The sequence below is a fragment of the Antedon bifida genome, chromosome 8 (assembly GCF_963402885.1).
Source record: "Antedon bifida chromosome 8, ecAntBifi1.1, whole genome shotgun sequence".
NCBI lineage: Eukaryota > Metazoa > Echinodermata > Crinoidea > Comatulida > Antedonidae > Antedon > Antedon bifida.
In genome coordinates this window covers 10,511,921-10,537,375 of record NC_136233.1, presented here as the reverse complement: position 1 = coordinate 10,537,375, position 25,455 = coordinate 10,511,921, and the positions used below count along the sequence as shown (strand labels likewise).

General features: G+C 36.3%; 2 protein-coding genes across 3 annotated transcripts; one reads left to right on the top strand and one right to left on the bottom strand.

Annotated features, from left to right (window-relative positions):
* Window positions 1–739: 739 nt before the first annotated feature.
* LOC144849808 (putative aminopeptidase NPEPL1) lies at window positions 740–13,416 on the top strand. The gene is made up of 11 exons (XM_078706880.1): window positions 740–968; window positions 1,320–1,505; window positions 1,945–2,205; window positions 2,425–2,649; window positions 7,127–7,204; window positions 7,491–7,591; window positions 8,060–8,114; window positions 8,434–8,578; window positions 8,857–8,957; window positions 9,075–9,185; window positions 9,741–13,416. The coding sequence occupies exons 1-11, from the start codon at window positions 819–821 to the stop codon at window positions 9,891–9,893; spliced, it is 1,566 nt and encodes a 521-aa protein (XP_078563006.1). The 5' UTR covers window positions 740–818; the 3' UTR covers window positions 9,894–13,416.
* Window positions 13,417–13,428: 12 nt separating this feature from the next.
* On the bottom strand, window positions 13,429–25,321 carry LOC144849814 (glutathione synthetase-like). Of its 2 annotated transcripts, none has more exons than XM_078706887.1 (11): window positions 25,241–25,321; window positions 23,983–24,262; window positions 23,504–23,579; window positions 22,543–22,679; window positions 21,919–22,038; window positions 21,209–21,373; window positions 20,825–20,894; window positions 20,219–20,410; window positions 19,488–19,569; window positions 19,173–19,365; window positions 13,429–14,777 (listed from the first exon to the last, which is right to left on the bottom strand). In XM_078706887.1, the coding sequence occupies exons 2-11, from the start codon at window positions 24,258–24,260 to the stop codon at window positions 14,654–14,656; spliced, it is 1,437 nt and encodes a 478-aa protein (XP_078563013.1). In that variant the 5' UTR covers window positions 24,261–24,262; window positions 25,241–25,321; the 3' UTR covers window positions 13,429–14,653. The 2 variants fall into 2 exon arrangements, with proteins under 2 accessions (XP_078563013.1, XP_078563012.1); XM_078706886.1 differs by lacking the exon at window positions 13,429–14,777 and adding an exon at window positions 16,728–17,973.
* Window positions 25,322–25,455: the final 134 nt, after the last annotated feature.

Sequence of the window (25,455 nt, the reverse complement as noted above, 5' to 3'; positions counted from 1 at the left end):
GCTAAAGGCAAATTGTCCCAGACCATGTCCGCATAACATGCAGACGTGACTTCAGACACTTCCCTTTGGCGCTAAAACGAGTAGTCTTCTTTTCCAGCTGCTTAGAAAGGGGTCGGTAGGCTTCCCATCATGAATGTCGAGTTTTCTATATTTTTCGATGGCAGTACCTTTCGTTTTTTACACTAAAATCGTAAATTTTCGTCGTATGTTTCAGTTATAATGGTTTAATTTCATACAATGAATAGAGATTATTAGGTTAGAAATAGTTAAAAAAAGAAAAGTTAATAATTTTCAGTTTGTGTTTATTTGGAAATAAATAATATCAATATTTAATAACACGATTAGCTCGCCAGAAACGTGCTGCCAAATTAAGTGACCTAGCCTTGTGCGATACAGACCACGCGCACCTCATTTGGCAATGTCACTTCATTTGGCGTTACAGACGGTGTCGTGTGCCTGTTTTTATTATTTGTTTACTGTATGGCGTATACCATTTTGATTATAGGGTTTACCATACTTTATGTCAAATTATTTTTATAACTGTAACTGCATATATTAATACTTAAAATCAATGACAATTCTTAAAAACAATAGCTATACAAATATTATTCGATAATATTGAACTAATGTGAATATTTATTATAAATAACTTTAGGAGTCAAATGGACGATTCTCAACAATAAGGTCAAGTTTATGACCTTTGATCCAGGGTCGTCTCTCACATCCGTCATCCGCCGCCCATCGTTTTTTGTTGCAAAAAAGAAGTGGATGCCTCTTTCTGTTCTTTCTCTCTTCTTTATACCTTAAAAACTTAAATTATGTCGAATGTTACTTTGCAATATAGTACAAATAATAGTATTTCGGATCCAAATGATCGACCGGTTGTTGTTATTGGACAACTTGGGCATTTAACTTCACTTCCATTTGACAAAGTTAAAACCAAATTCGGCACTCGTGTCGACGAGGAGGTAACAAATTGCTGCGGCTGAGGAGCCTAGATCGCTAACCTGCTAGGCTAGGCCTACTTATTTTCTAGGCCTAGAAATATTGTAGTAAAAGTCAGAGTCAGAACCATTATTTATTGTCATTTAATAGGCTAGGCAATTGCCATTATTATTAAGCTAGGCTAGCCTATAGTAGGCCTACTGTAAATTTACTGTAGGCCTAGCCTACACAACAGTACATAAAAAAACATTTTTATAGGCCTAGTCTAAGCCCTTCCATCCGGCTAGAGTAGGGCCAGGCTATCATGAATTTTCTTGAGCACTGAGCTGATTGATTAATTTGCTTATAAATTGATTAATGATTTTATTTTTCAGACTTTCAAAGTTGCAGTATCATCTCTACAGCCATCACCGACAGATCACATATCTATTTGGTTCAACAATGCCACTATTGCTTGTCTGCCGTTAAAAGCCAGTAGGCATAATACACCGTCGAGAGCTCATGCTATTCCAAAACTTGTAAAAGCCTATTTGACCAATGTTGGAAATGAATGTATAGTTGTACGTTAACATCTTGATACTTTCAAAATTCTTATAAACTCCAAAATAATTAATAATCAATCAATCTTTCAATCAATCTTTATTTCCATCATAACAAACAAAAAATACAAATTAAGATGGAGGACAAAGGCAGAGCCTGAAATAAACGTTGTACTACCTTTACAATAATAACACTAACATTAACAATAACATAATAATGCAAATAATGATCAAAAAGATAATGCTATCAGGAAAATTAGTATTTTATGACCATCATTGACCGTGCGTGAAATTCCTTGTTTTATTAATTGGCAAAGTTCACTAGGCTTATGCTTCTTAATTCTAACTAAAAGCACATAATCAAATAAAGAAAATTTTACATTAGATAATTGTTTAGCAGTTTCATACTTCATTTCAGTACCTTTTTGATAATGTAATCATCCATCATTATTTTTTAAAGATTGCATGTGAGCGGAAGTCTGTGTTTGCTTCTGGTTGCGCTGTAGCACGTGCATTTCCACTCTACTCACGCAAGACCGGTGCAAATAAATTACGAAAACGCACAGTGACTGTTGAGTTTATTTTAGTTGGCGAAGATAGCGACCAAAGCCTGACTGAGGATGAGATGAATTGTCTAGAACAAGCAGCTAAAGGTATCAGGTTGACAGGTCGTATAGTGGATACGCCATGTAATGAAATGCATACAGATGCGTTTATTGAGGCAAGTTATATCATTACTAGGAGTGGATCAGTCCAGAATTGAGGTCGAGGTGGGGTGGGCACATAAGCCACCAGATGAAGGGTGTCTGATTATTTCTGCCGCCGATTATGGGATGCTTAATTCTTCTTTCATTACTAATTTATTCACCATTTTCTCACTCACCATTTGAAGTAGTTTTGAAATTATTATAATAACAGTTTATTATTATTATTTTTTTAGGAAATTAAAATAGTTGGGAGTGATTTAGGGATTGAACCAATCATTGTCAGAGGTGAAGAACTGGATCGTCGTGGGTTTGGAGGTATCTATGGAGTGGGCAAAGCAGCTGACCACCCTCCTGCAATGGTTGTGCTCCAGCACAAATCGCCATCTGCCACACAGACTGTAAGCTGGGTGGGCAAGGGTATCGTGTATGACACAGGTGGACTATCTATCAAAGGAAAGGTGAGGAAAATTGGTGTTTTTTTCATACTCATCCAACAGCGAGCACAAACTCCAGGATGATTACAGGATGAATATTATTATAGATAACTATTTTATAGTTTATCATGCTTATAAACTTATTTGAGGCTATAGGGAGTGGAGTTGAAAGAATCGTGAGTTACAACCTGACACTAGGTCAGGATTGAACCCTGGACCTTCTGACTGGAAGGCAAGCACATTAACCACCAAGCTACAGCTCCGCTATATAACCATCAAGTGTACAGCTCCACTATTTAACCACCAAGCTACAGCTCCCAGGGCCGTAACCAGGTTTGACGGCGGGGTGGATCGTTAAGTTCTTTAGTGGAACCCAGGGGCGGATCCAGGATATTGAAATAGGGGTGGCGTAGCTTTGCGAGCGAAGCGAGCAAACATAGGCTGGGGGCCAGGGGGCCGCCAAGGGCCCCCGGTGGGGGTCCAGGGGCCGACGGCCCCTGGAAATTTTGACGTTCTAGCGCATTGCAAGTCGTTTAAAACGATTTACAAACATCTCATAATGTCATTTACCAAACACTCTAAAGCTCGCAAATTACGACATGTGGAACATGCAGCTGATACTTACCTAGGGTACCAAATGCAAGCTAACAACTTGCCTGTACTTTACGCCCCATACGCCCCCGCTAGATCCGCCACTGGAACCATACCCTCGATTTTTTTTTCTCTATAGGCCTATGGCCGCAAATCGCATTTCCGGCTATTCTCTTTTGTTTATGAACTATAAGTTGGTGTAATTACCAGCCCACAAATTTCAATTGCCGACCTTATATTGTCAGAGGACGGCATTCTCTTGCCGACCGAAATTAGGCTAGATCCCTCCTCCTTTCAAGCCTCCTAGCAACAACATGGTACATTAGGGATCGTATCATTGAGACTTTAACAGGCATATTCACCATCATGTGGTGTTTAGGTAAAAAACCATGGAATTAAGATGATCTCTGAATTCACTCAACCGTTGCATCTTGCACTTGCGTGTGAGCTGCATGCTTTCTCTATCAAGCAGCTGGCTGGGCACGTCACACGCACGCGGAGACCTGTGTAGGGGAATACCCTGTTATGTCAAGCAAACAACTATGCTCTGTGTACAGCTCGCTAGCTCCAGAACCACGATGTTCAGCAGTTATCAAATAGAACTTATCTTGTAAATTTTAGTGTTAGGTTTTTATATTTTAGTTAAAATATATATATATATATTAATTAAATTTATTAATGTTTGACTAGGCCTGTAGTGAACAATCGTCGTGTTGTGTTAGTATGCCCAGCAAAAAAAAAGTGGGAGGCCAAGCGGAACTCGCTGTTCAGCGGGGGGGATCGTACGATCCCCCCGATCCCCCCCTGGTTACGGGCCTGAGCTCCACTACTTAACCACCAAGCTACAGCTCCACTACTTAACCACCAAGCTACAGCTCCACTACTTAACCACCAAGCTACAGCTCCACTATTTAACCACCAAGCTACAGCTCCACTATTTAATCACCAAGCTACAGCTCCACTACTTAACCACCAAGCTACAGCTCCACTATTTAATCACCAAGCTACAGCTCCACTATTTAATCACCAAGCTACAGCTCCACTATTTAAACACCAAGCTACAGCTCCACTATTTAACCACCAAGCTAAAGCTCCACTATTTAACCACCAAGCTACAGCTCCACTATTTAACCACCAAGCTACAGCTCCACTACTTAACCACCAAGCTACAGCTCCACTATTTAACCACCAAGCTACAGCTCCACTACTTAACCACCAAGCTACAGCTCCACTATTTAAACACCAAGCTACAGCTCCACTATTTAACCACCAAGCTACAGCTCCACTACTTAACCACCAAGCTACAGCTCCACTACTTAACCACCAAGCTACAGCTCCACTACTTAACCACCAAGCTACAGCTCCACTATTTAAACACCAAGCTACAGCTCCACTACTTAACCACCAAGCTACAGCTCCACTACTTAACCACCAAGCTACAGCTCCACTACTTAACCACCAAGCTACAGCTCCACTACTTAACCACCAAGCTACAGCTCCACTATTTAACCACCAAGCTACAGCTCCACTACTTAACCACCAAGCTACAGCTCCACTACTTAACCACCAAGCTACAGCTCCACTATTTAAAAACCAAGCTACAGCTCCACTATTTAACCACCAAGCTACAGCTCCACTATTTAACCACCAAGCTACAGCTCCACTACTTAACCACCAAGCTACAGCTCCACTATTTAACCACCAAGCTACAGCTCCACTATTTAACCACCAAGCTACAGCTCCACTATTTAACCACCAAGCTACAGCTCCACTATTTAACCACCAAGCTACAGCTCCACTATTTAACCACCAAGCTACAGCTCCACTGCTCCACTATTTAACCACCAAGCTACAGCTCCACTACTTAACCACCAAGCTACAGCTCCACTATTTAACCACCAAGCTACAGCTCCACTATTTAAACACCAAGCTACAGCTCCACTACTTAACCACCAAGCTACAGCTCCACTATTTAAACACCAAGCTACAGCTCCACTACTTAACCACCAAGCTACAGCTCCACTATTTAAACACCAAGCTACAGCTCCACTATTTAACCACCAAGCTACAGCTCCACTATTTAACCACCAAGCTACAGCTCCACTATTTAACCACCAAGCTACAGCTCCACTATTTAAACACCAAGCTACAGCTCCACTATTTAAACACCAAGCTACAGCTCCACTATTTAACCACCAAGCTACAGCTCCACTATTTAACCACCAAGCTACAGCTCCACTATTTAACCACCAAGCTACAGCTCCACTACTTAACCACCAAGCTACAGCTCCACTACTTAACCACCAAGCTACAGCTCCACTACTTAACCACCAAGCTACAGCTCCACTACTTAACCACCAAGCTACAGCTCCACTATTTAACCACCAAGCTACAGCTCCACTACTTAACCACCAAGCTACAGCTCCACTACTTAACCACCAAGCTACAGCTCCACTACTTAACCACCAAGCTACAGCTCCACTATTTAACCACCAAGCTACAGCTCCACTACTTAACCACCAAGCTACAGCTCCACTACTTAACCACGAAGCTACAGCTCCACTACTTAACCACCAAGCTACAGCTCCACTATTTAACCACCAAGCTACAGCTCCGCTATTTAACCACCAAGCTACAAGTCCACTATTTAAACACCAAGCTACAGCTCCACTATTTAAACACCAAGCTACAGCTCCACTACTTAACCACCAAGCTACAGCTCCACTACTTAACCACCAAGCTACAGCTCCACTATTTAAACACCAAGCTACAGCTCCACTATTTAACCACCAAGCTACAGCTCCACTACTTAACCACCAAGCTACAGCTCCACTACTTAACCACCAAGCTACAGCTCCACTACTTAACCACCAAGCTACAGCTCCACTACTTAACCAGCAAGCTACAAGTCCACTATTTAACCACCAAGCTACAGCTCCACTATTTAACCACCAAGCTACAGCTCCACTATTTAAACACCAAGCTACAGCTCCACTATTTAACCACCAAGCTACAGCTCCACTACTTAACCACCAAGCTACAGCTCCACTACTTAACCACCAAGCTACAGCTCCACTATTTAACCACCAAGCTACAGCTCCACTATTTAACCACCAAGCTACAGCTCCACTACTTAACCACCAAGCTACAGCTCCACTACTTAACCACCAAGCTACAGCTCCACTATTTAACCACCAAGCTACAGCTCCACTATTTAACCACCAAGCTACAGCTCCACTATTTAACCACCAAGCTACAGCTCCACTATTTAACCACCAAGCTACAGCTCCACTATTTAACCACCAAGCTACAGCTCCACTATTTAACCACCAAGCTACAGCTCCACTACTTAACCACCAAGCTACAGCTCCACTACTTAACCACCAAGCTACAGCTCCACTATTTAACCACCAAGCTACAGCTCCACTATTTAAACACCAAGCTACAGCTCCACTATTTAAACACCAAGCTACAGCTCCACTATTTAAACACCAAGCTACAGCTCCACTATTTAACCACCAAGCTACAGCTCCACTACTTAACCACCAAGCTACAGCTCCACTACTTAATCACCAAGCTACAGCTCCACTATTTAAACACCAAGCTACAGCTCCACTACTTGTTAAATTGATAATTTACTTATTATTAGCTTTCTACTTTCATCTGCTAGTTCATAACTTTTCTCATTAGCCTAATGCATCTGCCAGCAGAATAGATCTATGACATAAGTTACTGTGTGTTCTTAATAGATTAGAGAGAAAACATGTGCTTAGTTGCTATCATTAAATCTAAAACAAGTATTAGGGTTTAACTTCATTCAATAATGTATTCAATTTGTAACTGTAAAACATAGATTTATGGATATATTGACTATAATATGCTTTAATCATATAATCATCTTATATTACAGACAGCAATGCCTGGAATGAAGAGAGATTGTGGGGGCGCTGCAGCAATCCTTGGCGCATTCGCAGCTGCTGTTAAACTAGTAAGTATAATGTGTAATTGGTTTGGGTGGGGAAGTGACCTTTATCCCAGGCCTATGTAATGCTTTGGCCTCTGTATGTTTGGATTTTAGTGCTTTAACATTTTGGCAAATTTGAGGGTGTGCTTAGACCCCATATCATTCTTATGATTCATTTTATGTCATTAAGCATTAAACATAGTTTAGTATCCTAACAGTGGGGTAGGGTCAGACGCCACAATCCCCAAATTACCAATTGTTTATTTGAAACATGTACATATATTGTAGTAACTATTTTTAACCTTTTTAGGGTTTTAAAGAAAATTTGAATGCAGTTTTCTGTCTAGCAGAAAATGCAGTAGGACCTTTAGCCACACGGCCAGACGATGTTCATATACTATATTCTGGAAGGTATGGGCATTTTACAATTTAATAATTTATTTATGGCTTGCAATCACATTTTCTATCTATATTATTGTATATTTACAAGCAATTACTTGTGCTCCACACAGTCTTTGCGGAATCAAGCTCGACTGTACTGAGCATTGATACACGTTTTACTTACTAACTAACTAGCTAACCGTGAATTACGAAATGCATTGTTCCAGGGATATGTGTAATTAATTAAAACACCATCAATCAAGACTAAACACTGTTTTAATTTGGCAGCCTGGCATGGTATTTGTAGATCCAGCCATTGCGGTACACAACAGAGGAGGTTGCGTAGTTGATACGACGCAACAACTCGCGAAACATGGCTTCTTTACAGTAATACTGTCTCAAAATACAATGGCCTAATGTAATTTACCCTAAGGGTACCATTTTTCTAGCTTTAGTATTAAATTTAGAATTGATATTCGTTATATTTTTCTTTGCTAGGTCTGTTGAGATTAACAACACAGATGCTGAAGGAAGACTTGTTCTAGGAGATGGTGTAAGTTTTGTTGTGTTTGCAACCTTTGACCTTTTCTTGACCTAAACATACTATGTTTGTACACATTTTCTGGACCAATATGTTTGTTTTACAGTACATAGCTAGCCTCACGCCTGTTGTCTATTCATTACTGCAACAACCAATATTGTATTTAATGGTAACTTTACTACTGGTTTGCAGAACTTTTGGTATGCAAAAATAATTGCCGTTTTAGATCTGTCAAAAGTCTTTTACATGCTCCCACATCCCTTTAAAACATATATAGTATTTCTAAGAAAAATTGCAGTTAGTTATATTTAAAAATACAATTCAATTGTAGGTCGCCTATGCAGTAAAAGATTTGAAGTCCGACATAGTCCTTGATATGGCAACACTGACTGGAGCACAGGGAATTTCCACTGGAAAATATCATTCCGCTGTCCTTTGCAACACTGAGCAGTGGGAAGATGCAGCTGTCAAAGCAGGTAGGTACAAGTACAATATGGACTGTTTGATTAGAGTGAACATGCACAAAGTTTGCGTCCACATGGGTTGTAGTCGACTGATAGGTATACGAACCTCTTGTATAAAGTGCATGTTCATGTTGACATTCCATTGTGAACGTATCATGACTATGATCTTTGTAATTATGGGCTTAGGTCAGGCTATGTATAAATGAAGGCTGGTGTCCCGATATGAACACATTTTTATGATGTCATGTCCTGATATTAATGTCATATTTCAATGCTTTTGTTTTTAATAGGTAAAAATAGTGGCGATCTTGTGTTTCCTCTGGTTTATTGTCCCGAGCTGCATTTTAGTGAATTTGGAAGCGCTGTTGCTGATATGAAGAACTCTGTAGCTGTAAGTTTTCAATACAATTACTGTATCAGCTATGTATATATTTGTTAATATTACAATACAGTATATAAGTGTACGAAAATAATTGGAATAATAATTGTTTTAATTTGTATCTCTTAGGATCGTGGCAATGCACAAAGCTCATGTGCTGGTCTGTTCATTGGCGCCCATATTGGATTTGACTACCCAGGCTCATGGATTCATTTAGACATTGCATCCCCCTGTTACACGGTAAGTTTATGGTTTCATATAGCTGTCTAGGTAAGCTGGCACTGTATATGGACATTTCTGTTTGAAGCAGAAGCAGGTTCAGTTTGTTTGAGGGTGTCTAGCTAGGGTGAGAATTGAGCACTGAAGAACGTTTAGGCCTTGTTTACTATGGTCCATTTAGTTACTGTAGCTTTTTTTGGTTGGTTGGCCTGCTTTATGATAAAGTTATAGACCAGCTAAACCAGTTGTTCGGCTAACTTCTACAGTAGATAATTCTCCATTTAGTTGGTCCACTGAAGTAATGCATTAAATCTTGAGGACAAACATTGATAGATACACTTTTTAACGACTTGCAGTTGCACTGTGGCCTAGTGGTTCACATGCATGCTTACTAGTAATTACAGAGTCATTGGTTCAAATCCTTTCAGTTTCAAATTCTGATCATCAGAACCCAAGTCTCATATGAGACTGAAAACATGGGTTCCCCCGTCAACTCATTAGCAGTGGTTTTATATCTGTCAGTTGATTTGAAGAATAATAAAATAATGTGTATTATAATTTCATTTCATCTTTTAGGGTGAGCGTGCCACAGGTTATGGGGTTGCCCTCCTACTCTCCTTATTTGGACGTGCATCTGAGTCCAAGCTGCTGCAATCAGTGTCACCATTAGGAAGCTCAGCTGAAAATCAACACGTTGAAAACGCTAGCAAGAAGATCAGGCTTGTTTAACACAAAGCTCTTTTATTGGGAAATTCCCAAGCATTGAGAAATTCCCAAGCATTTTCACAATAATCATAGGAAATTCCCAGGTCCATCTTAGTAGGACCTACAGGTAGTTGGTTGGTGATTTTGTGCAAACAAAATAATTATTTGAAATACATTGTGGTCACAACATTTGTTCTACAGAGGAGGATAATAGAGCCATTATTATTAAGTGAGGTGTAGCTGAAACGTTTAAGTAGCCCTACAGTATATATGTCTCCCCAAAAATGGTGAAAAAGTGGCCTTTAAAGCTTTGCTTTTATTAATGAAGTCTCCACTATAGTGTATTATGACATCATGTTGAATGTAAGTAAACATGTAATTTTTGTATTAATTCATTCATCCTGGAAATTTGGCCATTGTATAAGTTTCTTTCAACTAGCAGAAATGATGTTATATTCTGTTTCTACGCCAGACACACACACACGTCGTATGTGGATTTTATTTATTTAACATTATAGAATATTATAAGGTATGTGTTCTTTAAAATTAGTAGCTTTTACAAATTCAGATCACATAGTGAATTAAGGATAGCAATATTCATGTCCACCAAACCAAAAAGTGCTGTACTAAGTACATAATGATGCAATGTAGAATTGCATGGGTAAAGCTCTCTGTCCCTCTTGGGTGTGTCAATCATGCACCCTGTCCCTCCCGGGTGTGTCAATCATGCCGTCCCCTCCCTCTTGATGCCATTGGTTGTAATACTAGCAATTATTGAGTGATTATTATTAGTATAAAAAATGTACCAAACTGAAATTGTTTTATATTTAGTATTTGTATTGTATTGTAAGACACAGTGCCTTTGTTTGAATACTGTACTGGACTAGTGTAATCTCTCAGGGCCAGCCACAAATTTGGCAAACATCAGTTGGTGATAATTACTGGGAGATGCCATAATCATGTTTGTTTCATGGCCAGGGATCTAGGCCCAGTTTTAACTTTCAGAACAATGCTGGCCTAGATGAACAGAATTGACTGCAGACTATCTGTCGGATCAGTTTTCTGAGCTTAGATTATGAGATTATAACAGGAGATACTCTGTCACATATGTTACATTTTGTCGGCTAGGATTGAATGAAAATTCACCAAAACCAAAACATATTTTCCAAAATATGTGTAAAATAGTACGGAGCTATAAACAATGTTTTTCAAAAATGCCTAGTTTATAAATTTATTATACCAAATATGGAGTACTAATAACTACTATATTTTTCCTGGACAATTTTATAATTTATTTTAAATATTTAAATGAATGTAAAATGTAATCACTACACTTAGATAATAGACATTTGTAAATTGAATAGATTAAAATTGTTTGTATCATTGCAGCTGTAAACATTATGGAGTATGTATTAAGCTCTGTCTACACTTTCAAACTACTGTAGTGTGATGTGCTATGTGGTAGTGATATACCCAAATATGGTAGTGATATACCCAAATATGGTAGTGATATACCCAAATATGGTATTGATATGTCATCATGTCCATATATGGGCACATCACATTTTTTGTCACATAAAGTTTGATAATGTAGACAGAGCTTTAGAATGTGTACACATGCTATTGTGAAGCATGTCAAGTACTTGTCCTAATGTGTGGCTATCCTTTTGAGCATTATTAAAATAGGGCACAGGAAAACTATTGTAATCATATTGTACAGTCGGGATACCTTGTTGACCCAACAACATTTCCCCTTATAGGGATACCTTCAGAACCCAACATATCCCTTAATAGGGATACCTTCAGAACCTAACAACATGTCCCTTAATAGGGATACCTTCAGAACCTAACATGTCCCTTAATAGGGATACCTTCAGAACCCAACATGTCCCTTAATAGGGATACCTTCAGAACCCAACATGTCCCTTAATAGGGATTCCTTCAGAACCCAACATGTCCCTTAATAGGGATACCTTCAGAACCCAACAACATGTCCCTTAATAGGGATACCTTCAGAACCCAACATGTCCCTTAATAGGGATACCTTCAGAACCCAACATGTCCCTTAATAGGGATACCTTCAGAACCCAACATGTCCCTTAATAGGGATACCTTCAGAACCCAACTTGTCCCTTAATAGGGATACCTTCAGAACCCAACATGTCCCTTAATAGGGATACCTTCAAAACCCAACTTGTCCCTTAATAGGGATACCTTCAGAACCCAACATGTCCCTTAATAGGGATACCTTCAGAACCCAACATGTCCCTTAATAGGGATACCTTCAAAACCCAACATGTCCCTTAATAGGGATACCTTCAGAACCCAACATGTCCCTTAATAGGGATACCTTCAGAACCCAACATGTCCCTTAATAGGGATACCTTCAGAACCTAACAACATGTCCCTTTAATAAGGATACCTTTAGAATCCAACAAAATGTTCCTTAATAAAGGTTTACTGTAATATTAAAACGTATATTAAAACGTAATTATCGTTTTCGGGAAAGTGGTTCCTTAATAGATGTCCCCTAAAGGGTTCTAATGTATTTATGAAAACAATTGATATTACTGTAGTAAAATAATGTATTGTTTCAGTGAGTGAAGGCCTGTTCAAAACAGTAGGCATCCCAGTAAACTACAGTAATTATTGATCAGGATTTGCTAATGATCTGCTCATAACATATTCCTTTACTAAACTGAAACCTTACACATAACTTCCAATCTCAGGATCCAGAGTGAATATTGATCACAATTATGATTTCCTTGTGATCTGCTCATGATACTGACTTGATCATGAGTAAATCTTAATACTGATCAATATTTACTGTAATTTACTGGGATTTTTGCAAGGTTTCAGTTGAATGAATGTTCTTGCTCATGAGCAGATCATGAGTAAATCCGAATAAGCCTACTGATCAATATGTATAGTAGTTATTGGGATTGGAAGATTAACTGTAAGGTTTCAGCTTAGTGAAGGCATTATGTTATTTCTCATGAGAAGATCATGAGCATATGTTAATATTGATCAATATTTACTGTAATCAATTAGTGAAGACATGTTCTTCTGCTCATGAGCAGATCATGATTAAATCCTAATAGGCCTACTGATCAATACTGTATATACAGTAGTTAATGGAAGATGTGTGTAAGGTTTCAAGTTTTGTGAAGACATGTGCTTGAGCATGATTAGATCATGAGGGGATCATGAGCATGATTAGATCACGAGGGGATCATGAGCATGATTAGATCATGAGGGGATCATGAGCAAGTTAAGATAAACCAAATAATGTAGCTCATGTGATTGTAAAATATAGTAGTGCAGTAGTACCACTTAAACACTTGTCCAGGACTTTTAAATAGAATTGTAACACTAGTTCTAAATGATTGAAAAGAAGGAGACTCGAAAGAATGAAATTCTGGACTACTTTTAATCTTTTATTGTCCTGTGTTTTATATGAATGTAACACACATACAGTATTTATACACAGTATTTGTTCCTTTCTGTAATAATTGATGTCAATAAAAGATCCGACTGTTGCAATAGACAGTTTTTGTAAGCTTATCCTTCTTTGGTCAGTGAATGTGTCTGTCGGAACCTATCATTTACAAGCCGAATTATATAAAAATGTTCCAGAATATTCATTTTTAGAAAAATAGCATTTGAATATCTCATAATAAATATAACATTTTGCCTGTAGTACAGGATATTATGCATTATCACGTCAGATTTTGTAACTAAGGGAACACTGATTATAGGTTTCATATTTTTTATTTATTTTTTCTTTATACTGAGTGACCTCTTCTCCCAGAGGACCCAGTAGTTATGATCAGTAGCTGTGTTCTACTCAACAAGATAGTCTTTTGGGCACAAATATACATTATAATATAATCATTTGATATCTTTTTAAAATTTTTATTAAAGTAGTTACCATGTACCATGTACCTCACTACACTTGTTTAATTAATTAAATATAAATATATACATTTTTTGTTAAAAATTAAACAAATTGTATTTATTTATTATTATTTCAACTGCATGATACTATACAGTATATAAAAATATCAAAATGTAAATAGTACTATGCTGTTATTATTTCATTATACTAGGTGACCTCTTCAGTCAAAGACTGTTCTCCCAGTCAGGCTGTGTGTGTTTAAAGTGCACATGAGCTAGTGTACACTGGCCCTACGATTTATAGTCCTTATCCGAAAAGACTACCACCAGAACAATGGAGCGAGTAATTACGGTTCCACTGTCTTAAACTGCTCAACCATTCACTCACTATATGGTTATATATGTAAATATAAAAATATTTTAGTAGGAATGTATACTTTTAAAAATTACAGCAAAATTACAATATATTATTTATACTTTTTTGTTCTAATTTTAAATCTGTACTAATAGAATGGAAACTACTCTATTAAAAACAATTAGTGTTAGTTAGACCAGCGTTCTGCAAACCTTTTTATTTCGTGGCTCAAAGTTTGCGGAAAGTTGAGTTAGGCACTAGCACATCAATGAAATTTATATTTATATATGTCTAAAAATTATATTTGCCAAAAATAAGAATTACAGCAATCCAAAACTCTGAATTAAACACAACAATGAAGGAAAGTAAAAAGACCACCAGGAAGATCAAAAGATAACTGGATAAACGAAATAAAAAAAAAGATTTAAAAGGAAAAAATGTTGACAAGTACAATAACAAACCATCCTGCCCAAAAAAGACATATATAGAAAAACAAATCGTGGAAAGCATAGTGTCTGAGTGTGTTAAAAAGTCACACTAAGTAAGGTGTGTCTATAACTGAGGCTCCGATACCTACACCGCCCTCATCTACACCATTTGGTTTTGTTCTTACTAAATGTCCTGCGAACTTGTTCATTACAGCATTTTTTTTGTCACTAGAAAAAAAATAATAATTTAGAGTAAAAAAATGTTAGATTATAACATTTATATAAGTTAACCAGCAAGGGTGATGAATTAAATATATATATACAATAGAACAGCCTCACAAAAAAAAACATGAAAATGAAGATTAATAAAAATCAGTACAGAAAAAAAAATGATTTCACATATACCAATTTTTTTTTTTCGCTCCAATTTTTGGTTATTAAATTCAACATCGATCCATGTAATTGTTGTACTACTTGATAATTTGCATTAATAATAATGAGAAATTAAAATGATAAACATTCAACGCAACAACATTAAATAAATTGATGAGAAACATTTATAAAAGATGTTCCATTACACAAGACACTAAGACAATCTGTTGTTATCTGTAAATATCATAACATGGAATGGAACATAAACTATATCACTATTACATAAATAGAGAAATATTTGTTCAAATATGTCCCATGCATACACTACACAAAACAACTAAGACAATCTGCTGTTATCTGTAAATATTATAACATGGAATGGAACGTAAACTATAGCACTACATACATAGAGAAATATTTGTTCAAATATGTCCCATGCATACACTACAAAAAACAATACAAACATACAATGAAGTCAGTAAAGCTCTGTCTACACTATCAAACAAATTTGATGTGCCCATATATGGACATGATGATGTTATATCACTACCATATTTGGACATATCACTACCCTATTTGGGCACATCACACTTCTTTTGTCAAACTAGTTTGATAGTGTAGACAGAGCTTAAGAGTAAGCTTGATTCTCCACTTTGATGCAATGCAATGATGTAGGCGCAATTCAAGTGAGTTGACCAATCATTGTGTTGTGGTCAAATTACTTGATTTTTTAAATAGAATGCAACACACAGTCAATTACAGAATTAAGTCTCTTGCATACACTATTGAAACTTTCTAGAAAGCAAATGAACTATAACAAATCTAAAACCTATGGGCAGGCTTTTGCTGATTTTCTCATGCTTTGACACTACAGGAGTGAATACAGAATATTTTAAAACAGAGTGCTAACATAAAAAAATAATAATATTAGTCGGGGTGGGATGAGCACATGTCAATGAGTGCACCCTGGACCCTACCCTCTGCATCCTCCCCTGAACGATGTCATTAAGATTGTTATTTGGTTGCAGCTTTTTTGTTTCGTTGCAAATGAAATTAGAAATTTGTTTCAGTTTTGCCATTTCAGCTGCCAAGGCCATTTTGAACCAGTTTTTCTTGCCAGTAGAAACAGGTTCTTAGCACTGAAAAGCAATATCCCTTGATGAATGCTGATAATAGCATTGAGTAATGGTTATGAAATATATTTCATGCATACAAACTTGATGATGCAACATGTGACATGACAAAAGCATAAAGTACATACTAAACATTCTAAAGCTCTGTCTACATTATCAAACTTTATGCGACAAAAAAATGTGATATGCCCATAATATGGATATGATGATGTCACCACCACCACCACCACCACATTAAGGCACATCACACCTTTTTTTCAGTTTGATAGTGTAGACAGAGCTTAATACTAACGGGTCATACCTGGTATCACCTGGTAGAGTTGTATGATACAGAATGATATAAAGTACATGCTTTTATCATGCTCTATGGGTAACTTATATATATTTTTCTTTTCAAAAACAAGTTAAAATAATACGCGTTCAATGCCATGCACAAATCATCACAAAAGGCAGTCTTTTTGGAATAAAAAATAAATATTAATAATAATAAATGTTAGCATGTACTTGATAACATTTTATATCAAAAAACCCTACAGGCCCTAGTATGCACAGTATGACCAAACCCATACTAACTAACCATTGATCCAACACTTGACTTGACTTGGTGGCATGGCGGTAGCATCCACTGTACACTCGTAACACAGGAAATCAAACACACAAACCGAAAACTCTGTCCAGATGAATATTATTTTTTATTTATTCTATGGCAGTGACCCTTTCATTTAAATTATGACGAGACCTGATTCTCAGTGCTGTATCTCCAAATTCGACAATATTTGTACTGTAAAGTTAGGTTCAGGGTTAGGAATTATGGTGTATGATTTTAGGCGATACATGTGAAACACATGTGATGCTGTATTACAGAATTTTCCCAAGATACTGGAGAAATCAAGGTACACTGACAGTACAGAGGAACGTGTTCAGCACAACTATGTTATCAACCTTCATAAATAATTCTTTTTACATTAAATTTGTTTGTATCTTCTTATCTATATATCTATTATTTATTTTAAAAAATCTGTTTTTGTAAATTACATATAAATGGTGCCTAATGTATGTAAACCCATCCGGTATAATAAACCTGGATCTGTAATTAAATTAGAATATTTTTAGTGTTGACTTAGACTTGCCACAAGTCTGTAGTTACTTTTCTTCATGTTAGCCCACCATTCATTGTTTCCAATATTACGTGAATCATCACCTAGAACCTAGAAAACAGTTGGCTGTATTTATTTTCTAACCTCAACAATTTACCAAAAAGTATTTCATGAACAACAACTTTCAAAAAGCTTGGAAAGACATTTAACTAAATTATTTTACTATTAAAAATAATTTTTGTATAAAAAAAGGTATTTCGGCATTTAAAATAATGATGATCAGTAATCAAAAACAACCTCTATAAATACACAGGTACCTGCATTTCCAATATTGGTATATATTACTGTATTCACTTATTAAAATAATATATATTTCTAACAAAAAAATAAAATAATAAAATAGTACATAGTTTATTTTAAAAATCAATAAAAGGTTTAGGAGGTCAACAATCTTTGAACATTTTCATGAAATTTCTGCTCGAATAATTAAGATATTACCAACAAAATCTTAATAAAAAATTCCATTCCCACTCTCAGTAATGTTAATTACCTACAATCAAATATATTTGCCTGCGAGTCTGACCAAAGCTAAAAACAATGTCTTAGTACAAATAAATGGAATATTAGTCAACTTTGTTATAATTACTCAAGGCATGTATTAATTATCCCTCTAACTATTAAATGTTACAAAACTATATTCATATCAAGAAAGGTGTATCAAGAGCCGAGGCCCCCGCAGCGACACCGCCCTCATCAACTCCATTGACTTTGGTTCGTACTAAATGTCCTGAATACTCGTTCAGGACAACATCATTTTTGTCACTAGAAAAAGAAAAGTGAAATAGATACAAACATGGGTTAACCATTACAGGATTGTGAAGTAGTATTCGCTGTATTAAATGTAAAATACATAAATTTTACATTATTCATTTGCTTTAGGACATGATGATGTCATATCACTCCCATATTTGGGCACATCACACTTCATCTGTCAAACTAGTGTGTGTGTGTGTGTGTGTGTTTGTGTAGACAGAGATAAAGAGTTCTATGCCATCAGAACCAGCATTCATTTTAAATTTGTTTCATCCCATCCCTGAAAAATGTATTACACTGGGAGGATTGTTAGCCCAATGCAGTGATAAATGACAGGGGATAAAATGAAGGACCATATATATGGAGAACTCTATACTCTTTCTGAAAGTTGCACAGGGTTCATGAGCCAGATGTGTACACTCTGGACATCCAGTTTTAAGTCCCTTATCAAAGAAGACTTATTCTACCATCAGAACCTGTGCCGATAACTTGGCTGTTATTTGCAGTGCACGGTCTTAAATGCGCTGGCACTGTCTTAAACGCGCGGCCACACGAATTGCGGCATTTCTTAGTATCACCAGGTTTCTATTAATCAACACACAATTTTAGCAACCTCAAGAACAACTTAGCAATCAGAAAAACAAATGAATTCGAAAATATCAACAGCATTCCAAAGATAGTTCAGTATAAATATTATAAAAATAATCAGCGCTGAGCGTGCTTTCACATCAAGTATGAATTCAGTTATCTGGTGTCAAGCAGGGTCATTCATGTTTACTGTTGATTGGTCAAAAGGTAAAAAATGTACGATTTCAAGAAACAAATGGCTTCTTAATCCATCGCTCCGAATTCAGAGCCCGAACCAGGTACGGATTCAAATCATACGATTGGTGTGAACGACTGAACCTGTTTTCCCACAATACTTTTCATTTTACTTTATCATTTGGGCATGATGTGAAAGCAACTTTACACCAAACTGTATCTCTCCATCGGTGATGACTTTTATAACACATCACTGTAAAACCAAAACTGAACGCAAATATTACTGATTATGGTTATTTATGCTGTTAAAATATTCCATACAATCCCTAGTTGCCTTAACAAATGTGAAAAGAAGAGTTCCCAATATTATCAATTATTATGTATTGTATATTTATTAAATACTGTATATAAAGAAAGAACAAATCTGAGTTTAATAATTTGCTTACCTAACCAGAGCTCCAAACATGCCAAACTCTGAGACCATATTCTGTAGTTTCGGCAGCTCTGTCGACGACACTACTTTGTAGCCTGGGACAGTGACCGGGAATATTCGATCCATCAGGATATACGCATTTCTTTCTGATGTGTTTTGAATTTCCAGGAGTTTGGTGCGAATGTCAACTCCATAGATATTATTTCCTAAATAACACCAATACAATTTAGTAAAGCTGTAGTTGAACTTGCATCATTTAGATGCGTCAATGGCAAAAACTACTATATTTAAAATAAGAGTAAAATTACAGTTCATTTTAGTGTCTTACCCCCTCCTTCCTTGTTGGGCTTCATCACAAATTTTTCTGGTGAGGCGATTGCCATTGCGATGGCCTTGTCACCTTCAGCACCCTAAAAAAATTTGACATTTAAAATACTATCTTTATAGCACTATTATTCATGTGGACATGACTTATATACTTCGGCTTTAGTTGACAGAAGATTGAAATGTTTCGTTGGAGATAGAGTATACAATGTTTGATTATATTAGTGTAAATAGTTTGGTAAATAGTTGGATGTAATGATCTTGTATATAGATTAAATAAAAAAGACAATTATATGTGTTAGTATAAAAATAATAATTTAACATTATAAAAAGTGTATATAGATATAAGGAAGAAAAGCAAAAAGATTATGGAGCGGCTATTCCTGAATATACAATACTAAGTTTATATCGTAAGTTTATATTTATAAATCTTAGGTGATCATGTCAAAGGGCAAGAACCTATAGCATGCCACGTTTCCTTCCTTATACTGTATCTATATACACTTTTTATTATATAGTCATGTCTCGGGACCACACTTTATTAGTCACCACGGATAGAATTTCTTCATCAGTGCTTCTATGAATGGATGAGAAGCAGGAACGCTAGTAGACCAAACCCAGTACCGTTTTGGATTTCGTTCATTCGGGAAATTTCCCCATGACATTTAATATTTTCCCTCTGTAAGTGGTTATCCATAGACGTAATTATGAGGTATATTACGGTACAGTACTTACAATATCAAGAGAGTATTGGCCAGTGAATGTTGCCCTGATTGCCTTCACTTTATCTGGATTTGATATGAACCTTTCAACCATCCCTGGCTTAGCTATCGCTTGTTGGACTTTCTTAGTTCCAGCTAAGTGTAACGAAACGTTTGGACAGCATATTGCACGAGACCTTGCAGCCAACAGTACAGCATTCCACTCCTGCATGAATTAAATATTCTATATATTTTAAACTCAAACAAAATACATCAATTAAATGCAGAATCTATTTGTAAATGCAATCCATACACAACATCTACAAACTATGTGAAGATTAGACTCCCTCTAGATAATAGTGAGAAAAGATGGTGGTAATTAAAGATTACAAACAAAACAGCAAAAAACCTGGCCTAATATTATAAGAACCAGATAACTGACCAATACAACAGCAATACAACTTGATTTATGAAGGAGCAATGTCATAACTAGTTAAATCAAACATTTACACACCCTCAATTAGGCCGTACAGTAGTGTCTGGATTGGAGATATGCCAAGCGTAGATGCAGCAAATTATAAAAAAAAAGATATGCCTATTGCATATCCTATAATGATTTAAATATAAATTTAATACATACCGTCTCAGACTTAAAGTGTGATGGAACATATCCATCTCTGTAGTAAACAATGGCAACTTCAGTACCATCACTAATTTTAGGAAAAAATGAAAAAATTTAAAGCTAAATCATGCATTAATATGATTAACCGGTCATTGTGACGTCATCGTATGGCCACTCGAATATAAAATAGAGAATTTTTGTCTCTTTCGTCATAGCTCATCACATTTAATAGAGCGCATCTTCACTTATCCGTATTCAATTTTGCCCCATATTTTGATATTGTCTAGGTCAATCAATTATCTTTTGCATGATTTACCATTTTTTAAATTTGTAAATGTTTACAAGGATTTGTCATATTTATAACTGTGGAAGAATCTACCTTTCATACTATACAGTACTTACACTATTAAGCGCCTATCACCTGACAGTTTTCCTTTTGAACCAATGTCCAATAGGGTAATTCGCTTTACTGGAATGTCCCAATTGATTTTCTTAACTTCAAACTCTAAAAGTCTTTGGTCAAATACATTTCTTTCCGTAGTCGAGACAACAAAGACGATAGCTGCCCTGCATTTAGATGAAATATACAGCATTAGGAACCAAAACAAATTGTTATTTTTAATAATTTACTGTAAATCGAAATAGAAGATTATACAGGTGGAAAGGAAGATTTGATGTCACACTCACAGACACCTCTTCACACCTGCTCCAGTTACAGCTCCAACGCGCGGCAAATACAATCGCGTCAAAATGTTTTGATTTCATGACACACATGCAGCTCGCGCCAATCCTCCTACTTGATATGGACGTAGCTGCTTGATGAGTCATGAAAATGCTAATGCTGTATGTGCAATTTGACTCAAGCCTGAACTGGATTCAGACCCAGAGTAGGTGTGAAAGACCCTTTAATTAAAGCACTGGATAGTGCCTGTAAAAATACTCCCAAGTCACATTTGAACCTTGCTACAGAAATTTGACTTCTCAGACTGCGCCAGCAGTGAATCTGATGCCTTATTACATATGGAATACCTGGATACACACTCACTATATTTACTGAGTGAAAACTTAGGAAGCCTGTTTGAACATAAAATTGAAAATAATAATGCACATACTTGGGTGTGTTGTAAACTTCCCATGCTTTTACAAATGCTTTTGAGTACTTTTCTATGTGATTGTTTGTCGGAAGTGACTTTTCTACATCACATCGTCCACCGAGAAGTTGGGTAGTGTATCTATAAATAAAAAAGCATTTTGTGATAGTGATTACTTATGGTTTTATAGACTGAACGACCTTTGACACTTAAGCAGCAGGAATTAGCTTTGACGTATCATCATTCAAGTCATAGTGGAGGTTCCAATAGCCATGGTGATGCTATTAAAAGGTTTGCAAAGTATGGAGATAATTTTGTAGAAAAAAAAAAAAAAACACACCGATGAGAGGTATGTTTTTTTTTGTTCTGAGATGTCCCGAGATGTTATTGCATGCATGTGTATTGCCCTAGTATTAAAGTAATCAATGATAGTAATCAAATAAGGTGTAACTAGCTATGCTTTCTGCCGGTATTTCTCACAGTTCGTGTATGCAAACATGTAATGAATCAATTTATGTAGATGTGAGACCCCATAGCTACTGTTATTTACCTATGAACTAGAGTTAAATTTGTCGTGACACCCTCATTTACCTATGAACTAATGAGTTAAATTTGTTGTGATAACCCCAAGCTACTTTTATTTACCTATGTACTAGAGTTAAATTTGTTGTGACAGCCCCCAAGCTACTTGCTATAGTGTTTATCTCAACCATCTTTGGCAGCATCTCATCTGTTGATCCATCCAACAGGTAATCTGATCTTAGAAGTGCTAATACTCCGGCCTAGAATAAAAACACACTTATTTAGGTCCCTGGCATTTGAATTGTCATCTGCATAATTATCATTTTGACTGTACAGTAGTATGTTACAATTTCAATACATTCTTATAATTATATTCTAAATCATTGTTATATTATCAGCATCACTTTTGATACCATCATCAACATCTATCTTAACTGCAGAATTAAAATTAGTATTATACTTTAGTCTTCTAAAGCCTACAATAGCAAACTTCACCAAACTCATGTTTAAAAACTCAGAGTTTGCTACATTTTGGAGAAATGTCTTGTCTACACAATTAAGTTTAAAACTCTAGTTCCTGGAGGTTGCCACTTTGATTACCTACATGATCACATAACTACACACTGTCATTTGATGAGATTGGCACAAACCTTAGCAAGAAGCTGTAAAGCACTTACCTTTTGCAAATTACTTTTCTACAGCTTAAAGATTTGTCATTTAGTTCCCGGTCTTCAACCTGTTCACAGCGCTCTCGCTGCAAAGCAGTTGGGAGCATGCGCAAAGCCACTGGAGCATGCGCAAACATTGTTGTTATGCAGTCGTTATGGGGACGCACTATATGGTTGATTGATAGAGCACTTACTTTTTATCACGACTCACAATTGTCCAATCAAATGACTGGAATCTATTTAGGTGTTATATAATCTACACTAGCAAACTTTGGCAATGTTTTCATTGCCAAACTTGTTGTTTGCTAAAGTTTGCAAGAACATGCTACTGTAGACTAGGCTTGGAACTTGTCAAACTTACCAGATGGCGAAAGCAGCCTCAATATCTAAAATTATCATTTAACATGTGTACTTACATCAGCAATACCTTCTTCTAATATTGTTTCCAATATCTTCAACAGCCTGCCAGTGAAATCGTCAGATACTGCTGCTCTAAAACAATTTCCAATAAAAAAAAAGATCCATTCATTTATATCTACTGTATTTTGAGACTATTATAGTTAACCCAAACCTTTTTATTGAAACGAATAACTTTGGGTTTTTTAAGACTCTATTTTACTTTATATCATCACATTCAACTTAGAGCAGAATTTGTATTACAGTATTAATTTTTTTTTAGTGTAAGCATATTTTCCATCTATCCAGAATTCATGACAAGATCACATGAAAATCCGGTCCGGTTGAATAAAAAACACAACTGCATACATTCAGTATGAATCAGGGTGACCCAAAGGAAGGGTTCTACTGTATGGATCACCTAGCTGGTTCACAAACTCGTGAACATTTGTGTCATGTCCTGCTCAACAAGAAAGAAATATTGTTTTGTGATTCTTACGATTTCAATGTTTCTCGTATAAAATCATAGTCTTTTGAAATAAGATACAACAGCTCATTAATGTATATTTGCACGTCTGCAAGTTGGTGAAAATATTTCCTTGGTATCGGTGCTGGCAGAAGAGCATGTGGCCCACACATCACGGTATCTGAAGAAGTTGGATTCTCAAAGGTCCGAAAAACGAAACCATGTGAGACAGCACAGTCTTTTGATTGGTTGATAGCATCTGACAGCAGACAATCAGATACAGGAAGTTTAACAGGAGGATCCAATTCCATTTCTATTACAGAATGAAGTATAAAAAAATCAAAATAATTTTGCTATATTAAATTTCCAAAAGGATTAATAAAACAGTAATTGATTTGTATTTAATGTTTGGTAAAGGGTCATACTAATCTGGCCCGGTCTAGTTAGCTAGACTAGCCCTCTCTACTATTAGACGATCGGGCCCGGAAAATGTGGGCCTGATCGTCTCCTGTGTTAGGAACTATTTTGGACCCGATCTTCTCATTTGCTGGGCCCTGATAGTCTTCTGTTCAATATGGTAAAAGATCACGTTTTATTTTGGTTCCGATAAAAATCAACATCCGGTATTTAGTTTATTTTAATTTTTTTTTATTGTTTTTCATCTTTCTGGGCTGATGATACGCTTTTGCTGTTGTAATTGGTTCTGGTCAATACTTGTTATGTATATGAATGTTTTTTTAGGCCTAATGTATAATGTTTGTTTTCAATTTATTTTACAGGTGGTTGCAAGAAGTTTGTGAATGTGTGCTCTTTGAAAATCATTGTAAAAAATATCAGAAATAGTTAAAATAGTTTATAGTTAGTAATACTTAATAGAGTATTTATTACCAACGACTAATGAGACGTTCTTTTTATATTATGCCTACAATCGAGTGGATAGATAGGCCTTCCCTACCAGTACCAGAGTACCTACGTACGTGTTTTAGGGTAGGCCTATTATAAAATATGTTGATTGAGGAAAGAAGAATCTGGTCGTGGTCCCGATCGTCTGTTCCCCGCTAGTAGTAGTACTAGGCCCTAGTAGGCCTAGCTAGCTAGAGGCCAGGCCCAGGTCTACTGTATGTAGGAGGCTAGTAGTAGTAGCAGGCTAGGCCTAGGCCTTCTACTTTTAGGCGGTAGGCCTACATGTAGTAGGCCTAGTAGAGAGACCTATACCAAAAAAACACTACTTATACACATTAGCAGAATTTTATAATATTATATAATAATATATTACGTAGTCTTTACTTACTTCTTTATAAGGCACAGAGACTACTAAGCATAGCCTTACTTAAAAAATAAATATAAAACTCTGCAGAGTCATGTGTTTTTTTAAAATTGTTTTTAATGTAGCGCCCTCTCCAGTAAGTAAACTTTTTTAATACTAGACGTCCAGATTTGAGAAAAATGAAATGCTGTAGGCATTTCGTGTTAAAAGCAAAAATACATGTAGTAGGGTAGGAAGGA